The sequence below is a fragment of the Bicyclus anynana genome, chromosome 16, assembly GCF_947172395.1.
Source record: "Bicyclus anynana chromosome 16, ilBicAnyn1.1, whole genome shotgun sequence".
NCBI classification, from domain to species: Eukaryota; Metazoa; Arthropoda; class Insecta; order Lepidoptera; family Nymphalidae; genus Bicyclus; species Bicyclus anynana.
This window is the reverse complement of record NC_069098.1, coordinates 6,841,403-6,855,964: the sequence shown is the minus strand read 5'-3', so window position 1 is coordinate 6,855,964 and position 14,562 is coordinate 6,841,403. Positions and strand designations below refer to the sequence as shown.

At 36.9% G+C, this 14,562-nt stretch overlaps 3 protein-coding genes across 3 annotated transcripts; 2 read left to right on the top strand and 1 right to left on the bottom strand.

The window, feature by feature from the left end:
* The first annotated feature begins 1,404 nt into the window (after positions 1-1,404).
* On the top strand, positions 1,405-7,525 carry LOC112052348 (UDP-glucosyltransferase 2). The gene is made up of 4 exons (XM_024091388.2): positions 1,405-2,371; positions 3,160-3,382; positions 5,123-5,339; positions 6,406-7,525. Exons 1-4 carry the CDS (start codon positions 1,562-1,564, stop codon positions 6,704-6,706), a joined length of 1,551 nt encoding a protein of 516 aa, XP_023947156.2. The 5' UTR covers positions 1,405-1,561; the 3' UTR covers positions 6,707-7,525.
* A 1,478-nt stretch (positions 7,526-9,003) lies between these two features.
* Positions 9,004-12,117, top strand: LOC112052349 (uncharacterized). Its single transcript, XM_052886245.1, has 3 exons — positions 9,004-9,074; positions 11,311-11,450; positions 11,566-12,117. The coding sequence occupies exons 1-3, from the start codon at positions 9,047-9,049 to the stop codon at positions 12,061-12,063; spliced, it is 666 nt and encodes a 221-aa protein (XP_052742205.1). The 5' UTR covers positions 9,004-9,046; the 3' UTR covers positions 12,064-12,117.
* A 474-nt stretch (positions 12,118-12,591) lies between these two features.
* Positions 12,592-13,989, bottom strand: LOC112052350 (mitochondrial import inner membrane translocase subunit Tim9). Its single transcript, XM_024091390.2, has 3 exons — positions 13,693-13,989; positions 13,480-13,575; positions 12,592-12,808 (listed from the first exon to the last, which is right to left on the bottom strand). The coding sequence occupies exons 1-3, from the start codon at positions 13,735-13,737 to the stop codon at positions 12,674-12,676; spliced, it is 276 nt and encodes a 91-aa protein (XP_023947158.1). The 5' UTR covers positions 13,738-13,989; the 3' UTR covers positions 12,592-12,673.
* Positions 13,990-14,562: the final 573 nt, after the last annotated feature.

Sequence of the window (14,562 nt, the reverse complement as noted above, 5' to 3'; positions counted from 1 at the left end):
TGCAACGCACACGGGCGCCATCCTTTAGGGCGCCAAAACCAAGGGCCCAAAAAATGTTTGCAAAAAAATCGAAACATTATAAAATATCAATATTTTTCGAAAAAAAAAAAATTGGTTAAGAAATGACGAAGATATGAGATAACAAACATTGAAAAAAAAACATACGCGTTATTACGCGCATAATTGAGAATCTCCTCCTTTTTTTTGAAGTCGGTTACAAAAAGAGAATTCAAAATGCCATAAGTGGCGCCAAAATCATTTTTCGCAAACAGGCGCCAGTAGCCCTTACGGGGTCCCTCGTCTTCAGTTTTGGTAATTAATTGGCAATGATTGGTTTTTCGTTGTGTTGTTACTGCCAAGTAAGAAACGCAGTAGACAACCCAAATTAAAAACACAAAATTAATATTACAATATGCGAAAGGATATCTTAGGTATTACTTTATTATTAACTAGCAGATGCCCGCGACTTTGTCCGCTTGATAGTCGATGTAAACTTTCAACTACCCCTACCCTACCCTTCCCTACCCTACCCTACCCTACCCTTCCCTACCCTACCCTACCCTACCCATTAAGGCTGCACACGCCACGAAAGCTTAAAAAATTGAGTATACCCGTTTTCCCAACATTTCCCTTCACTGCTCTGCTCCTATCGATCGTAGCGTCATGAAAAATATACTTAACCTGCCCAGGAGTATGAAGAACAATTGTACCAAGTTTCGTTAAAATCCGTCGAATAGTTTTTGTTTCTATAACGAACATAAAGACAGACAGACAGACAAAAATTTTACTGATTGCATTTTTCTTTAGTAGCGATCACTAATCACCCCATGATAGTTTACAGACTTATTATATGTAGGTATAGATTATTTCAAGGTAAGGTAAGTATTCACAATAATTTTAATTTTGAATGTGTCCATCATAGATACATAGATGGTGTCCATACTGACTACAGAACACATGAATCGCTCAATCTTTAACATTCAAAAAGAAATTCTCGCCAGAACTACCTAACATATAATCTTAGTTTAACTTACAAAAAGTCTGCCGTCCCATCGGACTATGAGATTGAGCGAATAGAGAGTGTGCACCTGTGCTTACGCACTATATTAAATCTCCTACGTACCTACATGCCAACATGGTTATTCTCAAATCTCAACATGAAATTGGCCGCCGTAGCCGAAAAAAAAAGAAAAAAAAATCAGTCGGGAGCATAATTTTATTATTTTAAAAGCACATAGCGGTAAATATGTTCATTGTCATGATGAATATTTATTAATATTTATTAGCACAATAATAATATTCAGACTTGATGATACATTGGTACCTGATAAGAACCAACATTCCAACATATAAATACACACACAAAACACTTACAGGCCACAATATAATTATGTAATACGCATCGACTGTGGAGCAGAATTTATCAATCAGTTGTTATGTCACAGAAAACATACTCGTATACAATTGTACAGGTTATGTTTAGTTTAGTACTTTAGTATTAGTAGCAACTAGCAAGCCCACGAAAGCGCTCGCCAGTCGTGTTGTCCGGACGGCTCGAGCCATGAATTACCGCACAATAATCCCGTTACTTTTCGCAATAATAAATCTCGCGAATGGACTAAATATTCTCACAATACTACCATATCACGGAAAGAGTCATTTCTTCGTGTTCAAAGTGTACCTTCAAGAACTGGTCAAACGAGGGCACAATGTTACAGTGATATCACACTTTCCGGAGGCCAGTGGGAGCAAAAACTACCATGACATAAGCTTGGCGGGCACCATTAATATAATAGAAGATACCATGCCATTTCACAGGTCATTTTTTACTATACTTGGTACTGGAGTTTATTTAACTAGTACCGGAAAAAAGAATTGTGAAGTTATGTTAGCGAACAAGGATGTGCGGAATTTAATTGATCGAAAACAGAAGTTCGATGTGATAGTAGTTGAACAGTTCAATAGTGATTGTGCTCTGGGTGTTGCTTATAAATTACAAGCACCCGTAGTAGGTATCATGTCGCATATTTTGATGCCGTGGCATTATAATAGATACGGAATACCGAATAATCCTGCTTTTGTTCCTTTCCATTTCACTGAAGGCGGTACTAAACCGACGTTTTTACAAAGAATCGAAAGATTTATTCTAGACGTTTACTTCAAGACAATATTCTATTATGTGAGTCAAAGAAACAATCAAAACGAGCTGGCTAAATACTATGATGATATACCACCGTTAGAAGATTTGGCACGTGAAATTAAATTTCTGCTTCTATACCATAATTTCGTTCTTACCGGATCGAGACTCTTTCCAGCGAATATCATAGAAGTAGGCGGTTACCATGTCAAAGACGCAAAACCTTTAACAGGAGTAAGTATGTACTATTATAATGGTTCTTTAAGTGACTAAATACTAATAACATCAATAGACAATAATATAATTACGTGTACATAATAATGTCTTTTTTTTTTTTTTTTATTCTTTACAAGTTAGCCCTTGACTACAATCTCACCTGATGGTAAGTGATGATGCAGTCTAAGATGGAAGCGGGCTAACTTGTTAGGAGGAAGATGAAAATCCACACCCCTTTCGGTTTCTATACGGCATCGTACCGGAACGCTAAATCGCTTGGCGGTGCGTCTTTGCCGGTAGGGTGGTAACTAGCCACGGCCGAAGCCTCCCACCAGCCAGACCTGGACAAATTAAGAAAATCTCAATCTGCCCAGCCGGGGATCGAACCCAGGACCTCCGTCTTGTAAATCCACCGCGCATACCACTGCGCCACGGAGGCCGTCACAATGTCTGATTGTCTATTGATGTTTTCCTTATAAGCAACAAGTATATAATACTTGTCTATCTACCTACTACTTGCAAGAACGCACATTGAGTTTCAATCATATCAAATCTTGATATAATATAAATTAGAACTTCATGACCTTCAAACCTTCCTGACCTATTGGACACATGAGTATCTTCAATGACAATGCAGAAATGTAATACCTACTCTAAAGCTGTTTTCATGATAAAATCGGAAGGTGGTCACTGGTCATATGAACTCAACAAGATAAACAGTTTAGTATTATTTGTCACGTATATCTAATAATGAATGTAAAAGCTATTAAAATATATTTTTAAATATTAATTTCTTTATTTTACAGGATTTATTAAAATTCGTTGAAGAATCAGAACACGGAGTGATCTACATCAGTTTCGGATCAGTAATCAAGAGTTCTACAATGCCAGCCGACAAAGTTAAAGATGTGATAGACGTAATGTCTCAACTGCCATATAGATTCATTTGGAAATGGGAAACTGAAGCACTTTTGATGGATAAAAATAAACTTTATGTCTCCCAGTGGCTACCGCAAATAGATATTTTAGGTAAACAAAAACTAGACACTAAACTTGTTGCGAAGGTCAAAGCCGTAAGGGGGCGTTCATAAATTACGTGAGATGTTTTAGGGGGGGGAGGGGGTCGAGTCAAATCTCATCTAATCTTACGTTGGAGGGAGGGGGGGTCTCGGCAAATATCACGTTATTTTTTTTCTGAATGAAACAAAAAAAAAACTATTTTGGTCAATTTAATCCAGATTGTACATGCTTAAGATTTAATCTTAAGCGAAAGGGGGAGGGTCAGAAATTTCGAAAAAACACCTCACGTAATTTATGAACGCCCCCTAATCGAAATATCTATGCTAATATTATAAGTGCGAATGTAAGTCTATTTCACTGTCAATCCACCGAACGGATTTAGATGAATTTTGGTAGGTACAATGATCAATGGCACCTAGAAGCAGAACATAGAGTACATATTACGAGTATGTATTCTGGGACTTAAGTTACTTTTTTTCACGGAAATAAATATGGAAAGGGTTAATTATGGTTAGAAGGAATTCCACATGGAAAAGTCCTTCGTTTATAAAGTTAGTTATTAAAATAGGTGCGTAAATCATGGAAAAAATACAAATTAAGTAAAACGTGACTCGAGAATTTTCGAAATTCCATCCTTAGATGATTGGTGATAGAGTTGTATTTTTGAAAAATGGTGCGTATAGATAGATCAATTATTAAATGTGATGGTAATGTGTTACTTCTACATACATTTATTATATTTTGATTTGTTTGTTTGTTCCGAAATTTTTGAAAATGACTCTATGATGTTAAAAACTGTTTGATTTTTTTTTATGAAAGTCTGCTATTTTTCAAATTATATTCAAGGTAATTGGTACATTTACTTTAGTTAAAATGAAATGGCTTTCAAAAGGGATGATGTAATGGGGTGAAAGGGAATCTTCTACTACTCATTTTTCAGAAGAAGTCGCGGGCGTCCGCAAGTTACTTAACATAACTTCATTAATACATTAAAATTGAATGAAAATCACCATAATGAGAGGTAATCCCATTTAATGTATGATAAATAATAAGCCTTCATTAAATTAATGGCATTACCGCGCCTAATGTTGATAGCATAAAGATGACAGAGTGTCACGCTCAAGAGCGACATTGAGACTTATCCTATATCCATTTTCATCATCTACGAGTATTTATTATTATTAATTACCGATCCGTGATAGCACAGTGGATATGACCTCTGCCTCCGATTCCGGAGGGTGTGGGTTCGAATCCGGTCCGGGGCATGCACCTCCAACTTTTCAGTAGTGTGCATTTTAAGAAATTAAATATCACGTGTCTCAAGCGGTGAGGGAAAACATCGTGAGGAAACCTGCATACCACATAATTTTCTTAATTCTCTGCGTGTGTGAAGTCTGCCAATCCGCGTTGGGCCAGCGTGGTGAACTATTGGCCTAATCTCTCTCATTCTGAGAGGAGACTCAAGCTCAGCAGTGAGCCGAATATGGGTTGCTAACGTAAACGTAATTACCGATCACCTCATAAGTTAGTTTCATTCATTCATTAAGTATGTAGCTGTAGATTTTTACGTCAGGTTAATTACAATTTAGTAAGCGTGTGTTTGGTGCGGTGCGTCTATGCTGCCGCCTTCCTCATCTGCACCAGCATGCATGCATATGTGCGTGCCTAAGCGACGCTTGAGGGATTTCAGCGCGCGCTTATCCTTTGACACCATCAACAATTCCATAACCCACTTTTTTGTGCTTACAGGGCATCAAAAAACATTGGCATTCTGGACACATGCCGGTATGGGGAGCACTACAGAAGCCATACATTACGGAGTGCCGATGATAGCCATGCCAGTAGTGGGAGATCAGCCAGCAAATGCTGCTGCAGTTGAAGAAAGTGGACTTGGAGTGCAGTTGCAAATCAGAGATTTGAATAAGGAAAATTTACTAGCGGCCTTTAAAAAGGTGTTAGATCCAAAGTAAGTACTGGTTAGTATTTGGCGTATAGATATCAAGTTTCCTATGCAGATTGACTTGATATCTATCGAGTGAAACGAAAAAGATAACTGCATAATCAATACGTCATCATAACATGCTCAATATATATGTAATATCAATACATATAAATCAAATTGAAGTGTTTGTCTGTATATAATATAATACCAAACTTACTGTCTTCATAAGTAGTTTTTTAGTATTTCCATGGAAGTAAAACAAAACCAACCCTTTGAAAAAAAATCTGTCTGTCTGTTTTTCCGGGTTAATCATTGAAACGGCTGGACCGATTTAAACAGGACTTTCACTAGAAGTACGAGGATTATATTAAGAAACATATTTCTTATGCTGGATCACGTACTAACTTATTCATCTAAACCTACTTAGCTGTAAAGGCTGACTGCTACTTTATACATATGGCATTCAAACAGACCATAATTATGATATCCATAGTCTATACCACAAAATACAGTCTTCACCAAAATGAATTTTATATCATCATCATCATATCAGCCGATGGAGGTCCACTGCAGGACATAGGACTTTTGTAGGGACTTCCAAACATCACGATACTGAGCCGCCTGCATCCAGCGAATGCCTGCGACTCGCTTGATGTCGTGAGTCCACCTGGTGGGAGAGCTACCAACACTGCACTTTTTAGTGACAATAATTCGCCATTCCAGCACATTGGGACCCCAACGTTCATTGTCTTTACAAACTATGTGCCCCGCCTATTGCCACTTCAGCATCGCGACTCGTTGAGCTATGTCGAATGTCTAATTCTTATATCATCATCATCATCACATCAGTCGATGGAGGTCCACTGCAGGACATAGGCCTTTTGTAGTGACTTCCAAACATCACGATACTGAGCGGCCCGCTTTATCCAGCGAATCCCTGCGACTCCTTTATGTCGTCAGTCCACCTGGTGGGGGTTCGACCAACACTGCGCTTTGTAGTGCGGGGTCACCATTCCAACACAAGAATTCCAACATGTTGCCTAGTGTAATTTAATCTAAAGCTGCGTTTTCACACATATTTTTTTTCTAGGTTCAGAGAAAATGTCAAGCAAATATCGAAGGCCTGGCACGATCGTCCAATATCACCCATTGACTCTGCCATCTACTGGACGGAGTTCGCCGCTCGTTATCCTAACCTAAATTTTACTGCAGCATCAGCGAAAGTTCCTTGCTATCAGTATTATAATCTAGATGTGTTAGCTGCTTTTGTTGTACTATCCCTAGTTGTGTTTTGGGGAAGTAAGGCATTGTTGACATCGTGTTGCCGGAAAGCTAAAAAACCAGAGGTAGATGTTAAGAATAAGAGTAAGAAACGAACAAAACGAGAATAATTTCTGTTGAGAAACCGCCAACGAAGGTTAAGGGCGTAACAAACCCATAGACTAGACTAGAGGGAGGGCTACCGACTAGCTGGTTTGTCACGCACGGCTGGTACCGTCGCGTGGTTTCACCCGCGTGGTTTCCTTTCCGGGATACGGGGAATACGGGGATAATTTAAAGCCTTCCTCGATAAATAGGCTATCTAAAACTGAAAGAATTTTTCAAATCGGACCACTAGTTCCTGAGATAAGCGCATTTAAGCGAACAAACAAACTCTTCAGCTTTGGAATATAAGTATAGATTATAAAGTCTTTCAGTGAAAACTCTACTCCGATTGTTACCTATTTGCACTACCTAAAAAGTTGAAAGAATGACCATACGACTTTTGGTAGCATTGCTTTTGGCTATTTTGATTATATTTAGGAGGGTAACTGCCCCTTCTGCCTTCTCTTGGCCCTGCCCTTGACGAAGAAAAAGATATAACAATAGCAATAAACAGCATGAAAGTGAAATCTAGAAAGGTCTATCCTATTGAGATATATCTCAAGGTTTACCAATTCGTCTACCTACCTAAAAATTCAGTCTTAATGCTCGTATATACCTACTTTCTTTACCTTCTAGTACACTGTATTAAATTATTTTCAAAATCCATTCCACAATATTGATATTAGTAGGTATTGGTGAATAAACTAGTATTTAATTTTTACACTCCGTCCACGAATTTTTCAATATTTTGTTCTACCAATAGAAATGCACTTGTCTGATTTTTACAGATCACAGCGAAACCTCCACTCATATTTTTAATAAATTTTTTATTGATTTTTTATGTTTCCAATTATTTTATTTCATCTAAGTACCTTTAAGAAAGTAAATATCACGTGTCTCAAACGGTGAAAAAAACATCGTGAGGAAACCTGTACACCAGAGAATTTCTTAATTCTCTGCGTGTGTAAACTCTGCCAATCCGCATTGGGCCAGCCTGGTGGACTATTGGCCTAACTCCTCTCATTCTGAGAGGAGACTCGAGCTCAGCAGTGAGCCGTATATGGGTTGATAACGACGACGACGACCTTTAAGTAACTTTCACGACGCCTCAACCCACGCATACTCTCTGAACTAAGAGTAAATTAATTCTCTGAACCTAGGTATATCGCCATAGAGGTAATAAGAAGGCTAACGATATTTTATTCAATAGACATGTTACTTGCCTACAACTTGGGTTTTACGTGATGGGTAATGTTAAATTCATTAATGGACACTATCAGCTATGGTTACTAATAATTACCGGGACTGAAGCGTAAAGTTCCTTCCGAGGCACGGGGCACGGGGGTGTAACACCACCAGAACAGCTTCCCAATTCCAATTACGGAGAGGCTTTTTTATTGATTTCTTAGAAGAGAGAAAACCTCATTCAAAGCCGGACCCAGAACTTGAACCCGGGACTTCGTGATCCAACGGCACATAGATAAACCTCTAGACCAACGAAGCAGTGAGAAGGTACAATCAAAGCAAAATGTAGATAATATCTATTTTATAAATCCTTTTTGAGAGGATAGAAAAAAAATCCGACAGTATTGAAAAAGCAGAAATGTCAGAAAAACCTGCAGAACAAGTTTGAAGGTTACGTCAATTAAAAATTAACAATAATCACAAAATGTAATAAAAAATCTTAACAATCCTGTTTGATCATACAATTAGATTTAATTAACATAAAATGGCCATACACAATTTCTGCGATGGATAAGAAGACAAACATATAATGTTCAATATAAAATAACTTCCAAGATCACCCAATCTAAACGTAAGTTGGTAGAGTTGACGTAGTTGATTAAGATCCTGTGATTACCAGACCTTCTTCATATTAAAAAAAGCTGAATTGTTTTCAGCTCATTCTCCTACCATAAGTAAGTAAATTAGTCAAAAATGGAGTTTGATCCATGTTAAATTTTGGGGATATAGCTTACTTTGAGGTTTCAGCCTCAATTTTTGTATGAAAGATATACAATTGAGACGGGACCCTGAGTATAAAAGGTAAGTATTTTGATAAATTTATACGGGATACCATGTCGCAAAAATCTTAATTCTTAGTATTCAGTCCCTTCGGTAGACTCCAGTCATAAGCTAAGTAACTTAGGTACGAGATGGGGTTAAATTTTCATGAAACTTTCTACTTGGTAGAGCATTCGGACACCAATCTACTACCTAAATCCCAAAGCCTTAAGTAAGAACATGAACTGACAATTTTTTTTTGTTTTTACAAAATCACGAAGATCTGGCTAACAAAGACTCGTTCGTTTTATTTCAATGCTATCTTGTAGACATAAATAAATTTTTGATTTCAGAATCAGAAAATGGCATGTTGTTGTAAACCTGGCCGTGGTAAGTTAATAAATAAATATAAGTACATACTTGAAAAATACACATCACTATATATTATACCCAAAGTAAACGTACAACCTATAGATATGTTATGGGCTCAGACCAATTATTGTATAGGACCTGCCTCGCTAGAAGTTACTTTTCTGTCAAAGTATATGATCAACGATCTAATGCGATTATAAAAACTGCCTCTATAGAATCGATGTTAAATAGTTGTAATCGTGTTCGTCGGTTAAAGAGCTCCGTAAAAATTCCATTTTGTGTAATCGAATTGTGTAAAAAACGGGCAAAAACTTCTAGTTTAGTATAAGATATATTCAAAATCTAAACTCGTTGTGAGTGCGATACAGGTCCTTCTATAATTGGTCTGAGGTTATGGGTAATCAGATAGCGGATTTCATATAAACAATATTTTTCAGCTGTGGGAATCGAACCCACAGCCGTGGATGCAGAGAGCAGGGTCGCTACGCACTGCACCACGCGGTTGTCGTTGACGTCGAAGTTAACAATTTATAAAATTTAAAGGCTTTTACGCTATGTCCACGTCCCGTGTACGACGTATAGTTAATAAAAAACGTTTAACAGAGAAACAAAGATTGCCTAAGCGATTTGATGTACCAGGCAATTACTGGTCTCCTGAATCAATGGCCTTGCTGCATTGTAAAAACTACAAACGAGTTCTAAGAACGTACCTATTCACTACCAACCTACATCCTCGCTTACATACATTTGTATATATTTAAGAGATATATCTCATCACGATCTATGATTTAAAATCTGAGAAACATTTCCTGTGGCCATATAAATAGCTACCTACTTTAGTAGCCGTCGCCCGCGATTTCCTCCGCGTTGAAAACCTACGTACTTACTTAAAACTATACGTATAAAGGTCGCCATTGACGGTCAATTATTCTCACGTTTCTGAAAAGCAAACGGCAGTACCCACGCGGCATACTATAGAAGTCATGTACGCAGTGACCAACACACGATCAATTATAGTCGTGGGTGCTAAAGAATCGTGAGAATAATTGACCGTTTGTGGCTAGCACTACCTTTATCTTTAGTACAAAAGGTCTACCTACGTGTACCGTGTTGCCAGTGGCTTACACAAGGTTTTTAATTAGGGTAGGCGCTATACGTACGAATCATCGAAATGGGAAACTCCTTTTTCAATATAGGTTCGTACTAAGTTTTCAGGGTAGACAGTGCATTTTTGCATGTAATATGTGTACCTACGCCACTTAAAAAGAGCATGTATGTTTCTTGTCAGCTTTTATCAGCATACCCTGCCTTTCGAACCGGTGGTAGTCTCTACAAATATCCAAACTTTTCAAAACTACTGTAAATTATACAGTAGTTTTAATATAATTTTGAATTTGTGTCACTACATACTCGTAGTTTATAACAAAGTCGCTTTCTCTGTCCCTATATCCCTATGTATGCTTAATGGGGATGATGACTAGGTTTGAATATATTGATTTTTATGATACATTCGGGTAAATAGGGTCAATGTTAACTAATTTATACATAAAAAGCAAAGATTGTCTGGATATTTGCAAAATAAATGAGATTATAAAATTTCAAAATCTATTAAAAATCTTTTATCGTAATGAGATAAAAATTCATACAGTTTTAGCTTCCTTACATTAAATGTGACATTTTTTAATACATGAACTATAAACATAAACGCACAAATAACAAAGATATTAGTAATTTTGTTTGAACGCACATACAAATCTAACGATCATTACATTACCTACGACGTCATTAATTCGTGCCATTTTGTATGGGGCGTTTTTCAGGGATCTTTAAAACTACGCAACGGATTTTGATGCGGTTTTTTAAAATAGATAGAGTGATTGAAGAGGAAGGTTTATATGTATAACTAGCCACCCGCTCCGGCTTCGCACGGGTGCAATGCTGATACTAAATCAAAACTGTGAACGTTGTTTATAAAAACATAGCCCGCTCTGGCTTCGTACGGGTATCACACTAATATAAAGCCGAAAGTTTGTGTGTATGTTTGTTTCTCCTTTACGCTGCGGCTACTGAAGCGATTTAGCTGAGATTTGGAATTGAAATCTCTCTGGATTAACACATAGGTTACTTTTCATACCGGAAAAATCCCTGGTTCCCTGGTGATGTGGGATTTGTGAAAAACTGAATTCCACGCGGACAAAATCGCGGGCGTCCGCTAGTTAAGAATAAGGTGAAAATCTTTGATGTTATTTTGTAGCGAACAAATCATCTGCCAGTTGCCTGGGGCGATGCGGTCTGCCTAAGCATCGATGTTTGATGAAGGAGGACGTAAAACCTGGACCTGTGCCCAAACATATGGGATGGCTGTACACAGCTAAGGACGCCCCTGAACATCAGGTTACAATATTGTTTAACCTCTTTTTTAGGGTTCCGTAGTCAGAGGTTAGAGGACAGAGGAGGAGGAGAAGACAGAGGTTAATCGAATAACTTATCGAACCTTTTATAATTTCAGCTGCGATGCGGTTGGCGTCCGGGCCACATAGCGTGTCCAGTTCTCAGACAGATCGAACAACACAACTGTATGAAGTCGAACGAATGTAGCCCTAGGACATCATGCACCAAGCCATGCCTGAAGCAATGTATGAAGCCATGCTGCGCTCCCTCCAAATGTATTCCCGTCTGCCCCTCAACAACTTCTTGTACCAAGCCACCTTGCACTCAACCTCTAATCAGGATCATCAGACATGGAGGTCAATACAGAATATGCACGAAACCTTCCAACATATCCAATGCACCATCCGGCCCTTACCCATTGAAATATGTGTTAAATACTGATGATTCGGACACAGGAGGGAAATACAGCGTGGAAGCAAAGTTTAATGATTACCATTTTGACTACACTAGTTCCCAATCGTCTTTTGTTTTGGATTTTTCACCACCCGAGCAGAAATGCTACAAATCGTGTCCAAAGAAAAGTGTGACATGTCTAGCATGTCGAATAGAAAAATAATGGTCCATCCTAAGTATACATATAAATAACTACAATACAATCATAACATAAAATTGCAAATTTCATTTATTTAAAATTTTCCTCCATTCTTTAGTTTGATTGCTTATTTTCTGGGTTCAGATTATATGGGACCACATAAGGAATTAACCTATGTAGATTTAAAAAAGTCATATAAAATAAGCATACTTTGTAAAGTTAAATGGTACTTTTTACAGTACAAATAAGCATGACAGATGTAGATACTTCTCTGCTAACAAACTATCTTTATGATCCCAAAAAAAAAGAATTACGGCATGACAAGCTCTTATCATATTATTATACTAATTATGATCGCAACAAATATCCAACTTGCGTAATCATGAGTATATTAGGGGGGAGGGGTACGGTAGGTGTAGGATAACGGTAGGCAGGTAGGGTAGTAGGGTATCAAATAGGTTAGGGGTAGGGTTGAACAGGGGTATGGTAGGGTAGGAGTAGGGATTAGAGAAGTTGTGGGCGCCTGCTAGAGTATAATATATAAAGAAGGAGAACTATTCAACAACATTTTATTAATCAACATTAGAACCAAAACACTAATAGGATAAATTAAGTCTAACTTAAAAGTAAACATTTAACTTGGATTACCAGACTTTTGAGCTAATGCTAACATGTTCTCATTGGCTAACATTTGGAACTCGTGGAACCTTTGGGACACTCTTTGGTTGGTCCTCAAATACTTCTCCATACAGTTTAGTGTGCATTTGTCCTGAAAATATAATCTATATTATTAAATGTTTTATAAGACCTTAGTAAGAGTTTGAAAGATAGATTTGGTTAGAATCCAATAGAGAGCCTCAATAGCTCAACGGTAAGAGCAGTCAGACTCATCACTAAGGGGTGGTTCAATACCCTCCCCATTGAGCCATTGTCGTATCCACTCCTAATACAGTCTTTCCTGACTAGTTGGAGGAGAATGGGAATATTGGTCATATTTAAAAAATATGGCAAAATTTAAAAAAAAAATAGGAGATAGATAAAGAGGTATTATTGTTGAAACCTAACAAGTGCTTAACTGCAATCATATCTGATGGTAAAGTTGAACTGTCTTGTCTACAAGGATCTTATTTTTTATGGACTTGTTAAAATACCCACATTGTCTGTGGCAGGGAAAATGAGATATGAGCGACAACAAATCACTGTATGTTAGTGATTTGAACATTTTCCTTAATATCCTATAATTAGGATCTATATACCCCTCTAACTGAAAAAAGACTACAAAAACACTGTACTACTCCCCAGCCAGAGCTCCGGTTGTTTTAGGGTATAAGAGGTATGTACAAGACAAGGTTGCAACTTGATTCAAATATCTACCCAAAAATGCCCACCAGTTCTCAAAGTGATATAATTGTGTGTGTTAAAGAACAGATCAAATGATACCTCTGAAGGTCGGAGATTTCTCGAAGTGAAGTCGTGAACGCAGTCATTAAAGCACAGTTCTGACAACTTATTGTACTGCACGAGGAAATCTTTGAACTGAAAATGGAGACAAAATAATACATAATGAGATAAATAATTGAAACAATCTACTTTAATTCGTACTTAATTAAAAAGGCTTAAAAATAATAATATAAGTAATTTATGTTATTTTACCGTTTTAATTTGATCTGCTTCAGTCATCATTTGTTGAGAATTCATTTTAAAATTAATTAATATGAAGGAATATTTTTAAATGCTCGAGGAACAGTTGAGAGTGAGACTGAACCCTGTGAGGTAAACGTTGCTTTCAATATTTAATTTGAAACACTATCTAGGAACGGCAATTTCTATGAAAATATCAAATAGGAAAATAACATAAAACACCTAAAATTTCAGATTTATTTTTAATTATTTTCGTATTTAAATTTTTGAGGTTATATGTCAGATGTCAATGCCACAGACACAGACAAATCACAGCGTAAAAATATTAAAAAGTTAACATTCTTTTATGACATATTTTAATGTATCCGATTTTAAGATTAAATAAGCTAAACGTAATACGTACAACAAATAAAACAAAGTCCCGAATAAATAAAAATAATATTTTCCAGCGAAATATTTTCGATTTTGGTCAAGTCAATGAAGCCTTCATCGTTCCTTGGCCTTCATTAATCATTTGTCGCATAGATCAGGGTTCCCAACTTAGGGGTTTTCCCCCCAGTTTTAGGGGGTAAATAAGTGAGATGGGATTTTTTAGGGGTCTGAAATTTTTAGGGGTATTATCAGGGATTTTTTAACTCCTTAATATGTATTTTTAAATTGATAATGTTAATATTTCTTTCTTGACCTAGCGACATTGAACGACATATAATACGTAATTTTTTCAACCACTCTGTGGCGATTTTGTGGCCAATTTTTATCCAATATATTTTTTTTATTTATTTAATGTCAACATGTATGATTTAAAAATCTAAATCTTCAGATGAAGACGTACATGTATGTTTTAAAAAATCTAAATCTTCAGATGAAGACGTAATATTTTAT